General features: G+C 38.7%; 1 protein-coding gene across 1 annotated transcript; it reads right to left on the bottom strand.

Annotated features, from left to right (window-relative positions):
- Nucleotides 1–1,348: 1,348 nt before the first annotated feature.
- On the bottom strand, nt 1,349–4,332 carry LOC138892153 (uncharacterized). The gene is made up of 5 exons (XM_070175854.1): nt 4,062–4,332; nt 3,648–3,827; nt 3,188–3,306; nt 2,819–3,046; nt 1,349–2,065 (listed from the first exon to the last, which is right to left on the bottom strand). The coding sequence occupies exons 1-5, from the start codon at nt 4,330–4,332 to the stop codon at nt 1,349–1,351; spliced, it is 1,515 nt and encodes a 504-aa protein (XP_070031955.1).
- Between the last annotated feature and the right edge of the window lie 8,872 nt (nt 4,333–13,204).

The following is a 13,204-nucleotide window of genomic DNA, read 5'->3' on the forward strand; positions in this document are numbered from 1 at the left end:
GTCAAACCAACAAGAGTGGGTGAAGGAGAGAAATAGAGAGAGTTTTAAGGTTTTAGAGATTTTAATCTTTCAAAACAAATTTAAGACAAGAGGGTAAGTTCAGATCAATTTAAAGAGGGAAAGCTTGAGTGTATAACAACACCTTTTTAAAGTCTAGAAGTCTAATCACATTGGAAGTTTCAGTTCATGATCCATATGAAGTTATTTCAAATTATACGGAGTGTAGAATACATTAGACATCAGTGAGACATTTTAGCTTGTGTAACCAGGTTCTTCACTGAAAGTTCTCTTGTGTAAGACTTATTTTTTCCAAGAAAATAAGGATAATATCATTAGACATCAGTGAGACATTTTAGCACATGGCACAAGAGTATACTAATAAAAGCATGAGACTGAGCAATATCTAATCTAATTATTCAAAATATTCACAAATTATCTAACCAATCATCCCTAATTCTAACATGTTCCTTTGAAAGTTGTCCCAACTAAAAGCTTTTGTGAAGGTGTCAGCAATTTCCTTATCAGTAGCATAAAATTCCACAGTGATCAACACCTCTCAAAATTATCCCTACGAAAACGATGCCCAACATCTATATGCTTAGTGCTTTTGTGATGGACTGGTTCTGGTCATACTAGTTGCACTAGTGTTATCACAAAAGATGGGGATACAACCTTTGAATACCTTAGACAAAGGTCAGTGGTGCCTTTTAGGTATCTCAATATCCTCTTGACAGAAGTCAAGTGCGACTCCTTGGGATTTGCCTGAAATCTAGCACAAAGTCCTACACTGAAAACAATGTCATGTCTGCTAGCAGTAAGATATAACAAGGAGCCAATCATTCCCCTATACAACTTCTGATCAACAGATGAACCAGGTTCATCCACATCCAATTTTGTGGCTGTTGCTATAGGAGTGTCAATTTCTTTGGAATCTTCTATTTTAAACTTCTTAAAGCAACTCTTTCGCATACTTCTGCTGATGGACCATAGTTATATTTGAATTTTGTTTAATTTGTAAGCCTAAAAAGAAATTAAGCTCATCCATCATACTAATTTCAAATTCACTCCCCATTACTTTAGCAAATTCCTTACTTAACTTATTAGTAGTTACTCCAAAGATTATATCATCAACATATATCTGAACTATCAAGAGATCTTTACCTTTTTCTTTAATGAACAATGTATTGTCAATTTTACCTCTCTTGTATCCATGCGCAAGTAGAAATCTTGATAATCTTTCATACCATGCTCTTAGAGCCTGCTTGAGCCCATAAAGTGCCTTCTCAAGCTTGCACAAATGATCAGGACATTCCTTACTTTCAAAGCCCAGAGGTTGCTTGACAAACACTTATTCCTTTAGATAGCTATTGAGGAAGGCACTCTTAACATCCATTAGATGGAGAGTGAATTTCATATAATCCGCAAAGGCTATGAGGAGTCTAATTGCTTCCAATCTTGCAACTGGAGCAAAGGTTTCATCATAGTCTATGCCCTTCTCTTGACTATATCCTTGAACTACCAATCTTGCCTTGTTCCTTGTAACGGTTCCATCTTCATCAAGTTTGTTTATGAAGACCCATTTTGTACCAATTACTGATTTGTCCTTGGGTCTTGGTACCAGATGCCAAACATGACTTCTCTCAAATTTGTTGAGTTCATCTTGCATTGCATTCACCCAGTCTGTATCCTGCAAAGCTTTAGCAACATTTTTAGGTTCAATAAGAGTTAGAAAAGCATCAAAAGCACAAATATTCTTGAAGGAAGATCTGGTTTTGATTCCAGAGGTTAGATCAGTAATTATGTTCTTAATAGGATGAGAACTTTGATACTTGTAAGGTTTCACAACCAAATGGTTTACCCTGGATGTTTCTTCAATGTTTTGTTGCTGAGGAACAGATTCGCTCGAGATTTGAGGATCACTTCCTCTTTGTTCAGTTCCCCCTATCAAGTTGTCCTGGGTGGAAGGACCTGTTCCATCACTTGTTCCTACATCTGGTGTAGCTTCAGTCTGGGCTATGGTTTCATTTGAGTTTCTCACCAGCCCAATTACTTCATCATCATGTTCCTGCCTCTCAGAAAGAATGTTAGTTTCATAAAAAATCACATGTACACTTTCTTCTACACACATAGTTCTTTTGTTATAAAATTGTATAAGCTTTACTATGTGAAGAATATCCCAAGAATAATCCCTCATCATTTATGGGATCAAACTTACCTAGGGAGTCTTTACCATTATTTTGCACAAAGCACTTGCATCCAAATGCCCTAAGATGGGATATATTTGGTTTTATCCCTTTAAGTAACTCATAGGGAGTCTTCTCTACAAGAGGTCTAGTCATGCACCTATTTAGGACATAACATGCAGTGTTTACAGCTTCTGCCCACAAGCTATGGGCAATTTACTAGAAAGAAGCATAGACCTAGCCATATCTTCAAGTGTCCTATTCATTCTTTCAACTACTCAATTTTGTTGTGGAGTCCTAGGAGCTGAGAAATTATGATCTATGCCATGCTCATCACAAAATTAAGTAAAATTAGCATTCCAAAATTCAGTATCATGATCAAACCTTATTGATGCAAGCTGATTACCTAGTTATTTTTGAGTTTTTCTAACAAATGAAGTGAACATGTCAAATGCTTCATCTTTAGATGTTAAAAATAGTGTCCAAATAAACCTAGAGTAATCATTAATAAGTACCATAACGTATCTCTTACCATCTCTGCTCATTGTCCTCATTTGTCCATACAGATCCATATGGACCAGTTCCATCGACCTGGTAGTACTCACCATTTTCTTACTTTTGAAAGAAGATCTTACCTGCTTCCCTCTTCCACAAGCGTCACAAACTATATCTTCCTTGGACTTAATGTTAGGCAGTCCTATCACCAAGTCCTTGGAGACTAGTTTGTTGAGTTGACTAAGACTAGCATGTCCAAATCTCTTATGCCAAAGGAGGGGATCACTATTCAATATACTTAAGCAAGTAGGTTCATTTTCTGAAAGTGTGGATAGATCTACGACATATATGATGTTCACTCTTTTTCCCTGCAAAACTATCTTGTCAGTGGTAAGATTAATCACAAAGCATTTGGTAGATGTGAATGTTACCATGTTACCTCTATCATACAATTGTGATACACTTATTAGACTGTGCTTCAGTCCATCTATAAAGTTAGTCTTACCTACCTTTCCATCCCCAATGATCTCACCTTTTTCCCTATTTCCAAAGGAGATATTACCTCCTTTAAGGTCCTTAAGTGAAAGGAACTGGTTCTTGCTTTTTGGCTGCTCCCCTTCACTTGGACCTGCAAAAAGAAATCAGGGGTTAGTCTTAGGAACCTAAACTAGTTTGGTCCCTTTCTATAGTCAAAAGGATGAATCAAATTCCTTTTAGCCCAACTTGGCAGCCTATTTTTCCCTAGAACAAAATTTTTGTTCTTTTGATCTGCCTTTTCTTTCGCAGTTCAATCACTCTTGTAGTGACCAGTATATCCACAATGTGTGCAAATCTTATTCTCAGGGAGTGTTATATACCTATTTTTGGGATCCCATTCAGTTTCAAAGTTCCCAAAGCTAAGTCCGTTTTTGTTTCTACTATGGTGTTCTTGTAGACATGAAAGTGCATTGGAGGACCTGTTCCATTTACATGTTCTATCAAGCTCATGTTTAATCTTTGTTAAGTCCTCTTTCAAAACTCTTACATTTTCTTCCTTTTTGTATAGCTCATCTTTAACCTTCCTTAAGTCATCCTCTAGGTTGAGTTGTATATCACTTGCTATCTCTTTTCTTGTCCCTAACTTCAACTTTATATTTTCAGATCTAAGTTCTAAGACAGTTGTATCAAGTTCATGAACCTGGTTCTTCAAAGTAGTATTTTCCTTTTCAGTTTTACAAACATTTATTTCCAGGTTTTTGCATTATCCTTTTAAAAAGTTACACTCTTTTGACAACTGTTCTTTTTTAGTAATTATATTCTTAGATTAATCAATTAAAGTTAGCAACAATTCTGATAGTCTATCTTTAGAAAGGAGTTTAATTTTATCCTTAAATTCCAGAAAACTTATCTCAGATTCTTTATCAGGTTCATCTTCAGATTCTCGAATTGCTATGAGAGTTCGTTCAGCATTATCATTAGTGTCCTCATCTGAACAATCTTTCCAAGTAGCAACCACTTCTTTGGATGACCTTTTGTTGTAGTTCTTCTTGTCATGAACTTGTTCCTTCTTTCTGTTCCTTCTTTCAGATTTCTCCTTCTTCCAATCGACATACCACGTAGGACAATTCTTGATCATGTGGTTCTTTTTACCACATTTGAAGCACCCATCAGTCATCTGCAAGTGATCTCTTCTCCTCTCCTTCCACAAAGAATAGTAGTGATCATTGAATAGTGGTGGCCTAGTGGTGGATTACTCTCTATAGTTTCCAGGTAGTGCATTCATCTTGATCTTTTCCTAAGGTATTAGCCTCTTCAAGGATAACCCGCTCTGATAACAATTGATGTTTTATACTTCAATACCGCACAAAATGGGGGGTGATTTGTGTGGTACCTGATTTCTGCGTGCACTGGATTATCGAAGGACCTGGTTCTTCTATGCATTCCTTACACTATAGTTGCGGAATAAATAATGCAGAAAGTAAAGAATACAAGGATAATTAGGTGGAAAACACCCGGCTCAAAGGTGAAAAAACCACGACCTACTACCTAATAGGATTTTCTCCAAACACTTCAATACAACTCTAAGCCAACAACGAAGTTTACAAACTCTTGCAAACCTAAGGATCACCTCTAACCCTTGTAGCAACCAGTCACAGGCTGTTGCGACTGCTTCAAGTTAACTCTAACTTGAACAATACAACTAGAGTTTATAACCTCTTGCAAACCTAAGGATTAACTCTAACCCTTATAGCAACATGCCACAGGTTGTAGCACCTACTTCAAGTTACCTCTAACTTGAAAGATAGAACTCAGGTACCTAGAACAATTTGCTTCATAGAAAGCTGAAAGGTACAACTCAAAACGCCTACTACACTTTGAACTAGAAATAAAGAAAGACACATAAAACTCTTTATGGAGCTGGTTCTTCAATCTAGTTCGTGTAGCTTCAGGATTGCACTCTTAAATCTCACAGGAATTTCTCACAAAATGCCTTGCTATTTTGCTCTCAATTCGTGCTTAACTTTAGTATGTGTGCATCACCTATAAAAGAAAACACAACTGATATATATAGAGTTATTAAATAAAGATTAACTAGAAGTCTAATGCTTTACTCTTCCTTAGTGGAAGAGTTCTAGTTATCTTCAACTTCTAACTCTTTTCTTATCTTGGATAGAGTTCCCTTCAAGTAAGGAGTCCTGCTCCATATCAAATATGCAACCTTTTCGTTCAGGGATTATCAAAAATAACCACTTATACTTATCCTTTTCACGTGCATGCCTTTTGCTTGATTCTGCCCGTCACCTGTGTACACTTTCCAACAGAATTTTGGGGGAGAGGTAGTGCCATTCATCTTTTGTATAGTTCCACTGAAAATGTTTTGGAAATGATAAATATTCAGGGCCAGTATCAAGAAGATTGACAACTTCCGACATGGGACAATCAACTCAAACATTCAAACAATTAACTCCCTTGTCATTAGACTAAATGAAGGCATTTTCTCTTATTCTTCAAGCAAACGTTTTGTAAGAGGTCAAAGTTCTTAATAAAGAAGTCTCAAGAACTAGAGATATTTGGGCAGCTTCTTTGAAGCTGGAAGCACTACTACCCTCTATATGTTTAGGATTGAAGAAGGTCAAAGGCATATTACCAATGACATCATCAAGTTAAGAGAGCATAAAATTTCTAATTGGAGAAGGACAGAAATAAGTCTTGAGGCAACCATCTATATCTCAGAATTGAAATGTGGATAGATTTCTGTGTGAATTTTCTCATGAATTTATTCATTCGAATTTGAGAATATATATATATATATATATATATATATATATATATATATATATATATATATATATATATATATTATTTACCCATAAAACAGTACAATTAAATTTGGTACGTGGTTTATAGATAAGCGAACTGATTTGATCCCAAATTTGATAATGAAATATGATTAAAAGTAAGACTTAGCAATTGTGATTGAAGAAGGTGACAAGCCTGACTCCGAGAGCAATGTCTCCGAGGACAGAAATGAGAACAATGTAAAAGAGCAAATAAAGTTGTTTGATTGAGAGTGAAAATGAAATACAACATACATTTTGCGAAGAATTTCCTGTCTTCCAATGGCAGTTGAGCCTGCTATGTATAACTTTACTTAAGGAAACAAGATCCTAGATCAAGCCCCATTTAAATGATAATAAAGGATCCATTGATGTATATGTAACGGCAGTCCATGAATGAAAATATTCTCTGTAATGTCTGCCCATTTAATCATAGAGAATATTCTTCATTGAATGCTATTCGATAGCAAATATTCGATCTGTTCCCATTGACCATGCTCCCTTCATTGTTTATCCGATGTCAATTGCAGTTGTTGTTCCTGGTACTGGTTGTTACTTGATTCGTCTTTTACCTGTCTTCGGTTCCACGTGTCATGCTATCATTCGATCATTTATTATGAACTAATTTTACCATGTACAGATAGTCCCCCTGCTTTCCGTTGACATATCTTTATTTCACCGAGAAGTTGGTAAAGATCCCTTTCTTGGCGAGAAACCTCTTGAAAAGTTTATAACGCTCGAAAAGATGAACGCCTTCTCACATTTAATACCCTGAACACGTGTTGCCCCACGATTCAGTAATATTTTCACCGATTTTTTAAGTAATCATGATCACAATTTTTGCCGTATATATCTTCACTTCTACTTATTACTTTACTTAGAATCACAATTTTACTCATGATCACAATTTTTGCTTAGAATCTTTTCCATCTCCTTCAACGCCCTAGCAAAAAGTTTTACTGTATTTTTACTTCCACGGCTTCTTTTACTGCATCATCCAGAAACTCTGGCATTTTATTCGGTAGAGGCCCGAAGAGAAATAAGGACCTTGATGTCGATTTTAAGCCTCCCACTATAAACACCATAATACCAAAACACCTTAGTATTGCTAATGACTTCCAAGAGAATGCCCCATCTGCGTCCCCACGGACTTGGGCCGTTAGTAGGTACACAAATTGAATCTTGCTTCTGAAACGGGCGAGGTAAACCAATTATGAAGTCCATGTTTATTATCTCCCATTTCTAAACAGGAATTTCTATACTCTAATCCTAACCACCAGGCCTCTGGTGTTCGGCTTTCACCTACTGACAATTTGGAAACATAGCCACAAAATCTCCTACATTCTTTTTTGTATCATTCCACCATTAGATCTCCTTAAGATTATGATACATCTTCGTGGAACCTGGGTTGTAACGACCCGACCGATCATTTTGAGCTCTAGCATGTCATTCAGCGGTTTGAGATACTGAGCAGCTTCACTTAAGGTATTATGAATTGTACACATGGTCGGAATTTAATTCCGGAAAGTTCGAAGTTGATTTGGAAAAAAAAATCTAATTTCGGAAGCATTAAGTTCGAGGAATTGACTAAAGTGTGATTTTTGAGTAGACGACCTTCGAATCGGAATTTGAAAGTTCCAACAGGTTTGTATAATGATTTTCTACTTAGGCGTATGCCCGGTGCGGGTTTTGGATGACCCGGGAGCATTTCAGCGCCTATTATGGAAGTTGGCATTTTTGGAAGAACTTCCTAAATTTGGGTTGAAGTGCATTTCAATGTTATTGATGTCCGTTTGGGATTCTGAGTCTGGAAATAGCTCTGTATGGTGATTTTGGTATTGGGAGCGCGTCCGGATATGAATTTGCAGGTCCGTAGGTCATTTTGGGGTCATTTGGAGAAAGTTAGAAATTTGAAGGTTTTTGCGAAGTTTGACCGGGAGTGGACCTTTTGATATCATGTTCGGATTCTGATTCCGGAAGTTGGAGTAGGTCCGTAATGTTGAATGTGAATTGTGTGCAAAATTTGAGGTAAATCGGACATGATTTGATAGGTTTCGGCATTGATTGTAGAAATTTGAAGTTTCAAAGTTCATTAGGCTTGAATTGAGGTGCGATTCACGATTCCGATGTTGTTTGATATGATTTGAGGCTTCGAGCAGGTCTGTGTTATGTTAATAGACTGATTGGTGTGATTGGACGGGGTCTTGGGGGCCTCTGGTGGGTTTCAGATGCTTAACAGATCGATTTGTGGACTAAGGAAAATGCTAAGGGAGCTGGTATCCGGTGTTACCGCACCTGCAAGGTTTTGGCCGTAGGTGCAGAGCCACAGAAGCATCAAAGAGGGTCGCAGAAGCGGTTCTGGTTGGGGAAGTCTGGGACCACACATGCTGTCGAGTTTCGCAGAACCGGGACCGCACCTGCGCACGAAGAGCCGCAGAAGCGGAGGCGCAGAAGCATTGCGAGGTCACAGAAGCGCTGCCACGCCGTAGATGCGGGAAATGTTGGCCTAAGCTTGAACCGCACATGTGATGGAATTTTCGCTGGTGCAGAGCCGCAGAAGCGGCTATTGTACCACAGGTGCAAGGATCGCTGGGCAGTGATGTTTTATAAAACGGGGTTATGGCTCATTTTCACTTCATTTCGTCTATGGGAGCCGAGTTTGGAGCACTTTTGGAGTGCCATCTTCATCAACTATAATGGGGTAAGTGATTTCATCACATTGTGAGTTAAATACATGGTTTTTACATGAATTCAAGCATAAATATTTGTAGAAATTGGGATTTTGAAGAAAAACCTAAAAATTGGTATTATTGGATTTTGATCACGAATTTGGGTATGAAATTGAGAATAAATTATATATTGGAGTTCGTAGTGCTATGGGTAGTGTTTGTCTTTGAAAAGTTTTGGAATCCGGGCACGTGGGCCCGAGGGTTGCTTTATCAATTTTTTGAGCGGAATCGGAAGTTGTTATAAATTGATTAATTATGAATTTTAGAGTATATTTTGATTGGGCTGCATCTTAATTGACTAGTTTTGGATCGGCAGGCATCGGTTTGAGGTATTAGAGAGGCTTTGGATCCGGTTATGGAATTTCGGAGCGAGGTGAGTCTCATGTCTGACTATGTGAGGGGAAAATTACCCCTAGTTGTTGTATATGGATGTGCTATACTTGTTGTGGGGGCTACGCACGCGCGAAGTGACGAGAGCCCGTACGTAGCTATATTCATGTTATTGTCCGGATAGGCTTAGGTTCACATCATGCTAATAATTCGAGCAGTCTCTTGCCTATTAAATTCCTCTATTTTACATTACTACTTGAGACTAGACTTGTTATTGTAGAGACTTCACGAGTTCACGATTAGTCACCGAATAACTTTACTCCTCCTACGGCATGTTTCTGTGATATATATATACACACACTTCATTGAAAGATTTTTGTTAAAGAAATTACAACTCACACGTTTATTCATGAGTGGGGTCAAGGACCCATCAAAGCTTCTTACTCTTATGGGATCGGGCCGTTCTCCTCGGCAGGAAATTGTATTTCACTCTTTATGGGATCGGGCCGTTCGCCTCGACAGGAAATTATATTTCGCTCTTATGGGATCGGGTCGTTCGCCTCGGCAGGAAATTGTATTTCACTCTTATGGGATCGGGCTGTTCGCCTCGGCAGAAATTTGTATTTTACTTCTTATGGGATCGGGCCGTTCGCCTCGGTAGGATTTATGTACCATACTCTCATGGGAGTGGGTCGTTCGCCTCGGCAGGTTAATTGATTTATCATATGGTTCGGGCCGTTCGACCCTCGGCAGTGCATATTTTTATTATTATGTTGGATCGAGTCGTACGCCTCGGCATTTCCTATATCACATTCCCATGAAATCGTGTGTAAAACTTGGCAATAAGCCAATGTATCTATAAATTCCAGATTTGAATTATGGAAGCCACTTGATGAGTTTCAGTATACCTATATATATGCTCCGGTTAAGGAGGGAATTTCTAATGAAGATCTTGAGTTCCTCATAAAGAGAGGGGATTTGTACCACGTGATCTATATTTGTCTATTTCACTTACTTACTCTGCCTCATATTTGCTACCTCTTTACTGTACCTTATGTTGTTAGATCACTAGTGAGTGTCCATGTCGACCCCTCGTCACTACTTCTCTGGGGTTAGGCTAGATACTTACGGGGTACACGATGCTTACGTACTCATACTACACTTGCTGCACATTTTTGTGCAGGCACATATATGTCTAGAGGCCATGTGATGGAAGAAGCGTGTATACATGCAGGGACCTAGGTGAGGAGCATTCCATTTGTCGACCCACAGCTAGCAGAGTCTCCTTCAGAGTATTTACATTTTTTTTCCTATCCAATTTATTCTCCGGACAACTGCTGTATTTTATTTTATATTCCTAGTTAATGCTCATGCACTTGTGACACCAGATTTTGGGATGATATGGGTTGTTCTGTATTGAATTTGTTAAAAGGATTATTATTTACTCTATAAATCCCCATTCTTTACTATTTAAATTGAAGGAAAATATGATTTCAAAACTAATAAAATGAGAACCCAATTAAGTAATTATTGTTGGCTTGCCTGACAGTGGTGTCCGGCGCTATCACGACCTTTTTGGATTTTGGGTCGTAACATGGGTGAATAGAATACCTGGAATTTCGGGCTTCTGATATAATCTGCTCTCAGAGCCCATCTACGTCTAGAACACATAGTCTGCCTCTGTACCTCAAAGTACCATCATCTCCCCCTTGTTCAAAAGTCGTAGTCTTGTGTTTGTGAATCCCTTCAGTCAGCTACAATAAGTAGGGATCACTGAACTGTTTTTCTTTCACTTCAGCTAATAAGGAGGATTTAGCCCTGTTCTGAAAAACAACGCCACCATCTTCGAAGACCAGAAGTCGAACTCCTAGACTTGCTAAGAAGTGGACTTCCTTTGTCATAGTTCTCTAGTTTGCTTCAACGTGAGCTAAGCTTCGCATAGAATGCCGATAAAGAGCATCGGCTACAGGATTTGCTTTCCCCGGATGCTAGAGGATATCAACATCGTAATCCTTGTGCAATTTGAGCCACCTTCTCTGACGAAGATCCAATTCTCTTTACTTGAAGATGTACTTGAGACCTTTGTGATCTATGAAACTATCAACATGCACTCCATACAAATAATGGCGCCAGATCTTTAGTGCAAATACCACAACTGCTAACTCAAGATCATGAGTCGAATATTTCTTCTCGTGAGCCTTGAGCAATCTGGATACATAGGCTATGACTTTACCGTGCTGCAATAATACGCACCCATGACCAACCCCTAAAGCATCACAATAAATAACGAACCCTTCGGTTCCTTCCAGTAGTGTCAAGATTGGAGCTGAAGTCAACCTCTTCTTCACTACTCAAAACTCTTCTCGCAAGCGTCTAACCACTGAAACTTGACTTTCTTTTGAGTCAGCCTAGTCAAAGGGGACGAGATAAAGGAAAATCCCTCTATGAAATGCCTATAATAGCCTGCTAAACCTAAGAAACTTCTTATATCGAATACTGAGGTGGGTCCATGCCAGTTCCTTACTGCCTTTATTTTCTGAAAATCCACCTTCACGCTTTCGCCTGAGATGACATGGCCCAATAACGCTACTGATTTCAACCATAATTTACACATAGAAAATTTTGCACATAGCTTGTGATCCTACAGTGTCTGCAACAAGATTCTAAGATGTTCTACATGGTCATTCTCGCTACAGGAATAAATCAAGATGTCGTCAATAAACACAATAACGAAAAAAATCAAGATAAGGCTTGAAGGTCCTATTCATAAGGTCAATGAAAGCTGTTGGTGCATTCGTTAAACCAAAGGACATTACCAAAAATTTGAAATGTGCATAGCGAGTCCTGAAGGTTGTTTTTTGAACATCAAGTTCCTTAACCCTCAACTAATGGTACCCTAATATAAGGTCAATCTTGGAATAACACTGGGCACCCCAAATTTGATCGAATAAATCATCTATTCTAGGAAGAGGGTACTTGTTCTTGATGGTGACTTTATTCAACTGACAATAGTCAACGCACATGCGTAAAGACCCATCTTTCTTTCTGACGAACAAGACCGGTGCATTCCAATGTGAGACACTTGGCCCTATAAATCCCTTATCTAGAAGATCTTTCAAATGGAATTTTAGCTCTTTCAACTCTACTAGATCCATTCTATAAGGCGGAATAGATATCGGCTTAGTGTCGGGGAGTAGATCAATTCCAAAGTCAATCTCTCTATCAGGAGGGGCTTCGGGAAGATCTTCGGGAAACACTTCTAGGAACTCATTTACAATTGGAACTGACTAGAATGTGGGAATCTGAGCATCTGCATCCCTAACTCGAACCAGGTGAAAGATATAGCCTTTAGATTATATCTATCTGTCTTTATGTTAGGAAATAAACGTACCCCTAGGTGCTACCACATCACCCTTCTATCTAAGACCGGTTCACCGGGAAATTCGAAACTTACTATTTTGGTTTTATAACCCACTGTGGCATAACAAGACTCTAACCAATCCATGCCCATAATTACATCGAAGTCTACCATCTCCAATTCTACTAAGTCTGCTATAGTAAGGCGATGATATATTTTGACTGGACATCCCATATAGATACGTCTAGCTATAACTGATTCTCCAACTAGAGTGGACACTTCAAAGGGTTCACACAACTTTTCCGGTTATATAACAAATTTCGTAGAAATATGGGGTTACATAAGATAAGGTGGATCCCGGATCCATAAGAGCGTAAACATCAAAGGTGAAAACTGTTAGCATACCTGTGACAATATCTCCTGAAGCCTATGTATCCTTATGGCCTGCTAGTGCATACAAGCTATTCCAACCACCGCCCGTATTACCGGACTTTGCTTCACCACGCCCTTGTTGGACCTAAGCATTATGAGGGGCTATTGAATTAGTGGACTGCGCTACATGGCCTCCATTATTCTACCTTGCTGATAGACATTCCCTCAAGAAGTGGCCCTGCTGACTTCCCCCACAGCAACCATTTGTGCCCGAATGACACACCACTGGGTGCCTCTTACCACAGTGCAAATAGGGTAACCAGGGACTCTGTAGCCCTCACTAGCTTGTGACTGTGAGTCTACTGCTTAGAAATTCTGGTTTTCCTTGTTAAACTTGGACCTTTTAACTGGTGTACAAGC

The sequence above is a fragment of the Nicotiana tomentosiformis genome, chromosome 5, assembly GCF_000390325.3.
Source record: "Nicotiana tomentosiformis chromosome 5, ASM39032v3, whole genome shotgun sequence".
Classification (NCBI taxonomy): domain Eukaryota; kingdom Viridiplantae; phylum Streptophyta; class Magnoliopsida; order Solanales; family Solanaceae; genus Nicotiana; species Nicotiana tomentosiformis.

Bases quoted from the DNA above. Each gene is read 5' to 3' on its own strand.
- LOC138892153 (XM_070175854.1), bottom strand. From the start codon at position 4,332: ATGACTGATGGGTGCTTCAAATGTGGTAAAAAGAACCACATGATCAAG. The intron at 3,307-3,647 runs GTAAATGGAACA...TTCTTTTTGCAG, and splicing joins ACATGAGCTTGATAGAACAT to GTCCAAGTGAAGGGGAGCAG. The intron at 2,066-2,818 runs GTAAGATCTTCT...TCTGAGAGGCAG, and splicing joins CTTGTGGAAGAGGGAAGCAG to GAACATGATGATGAAGTAAT.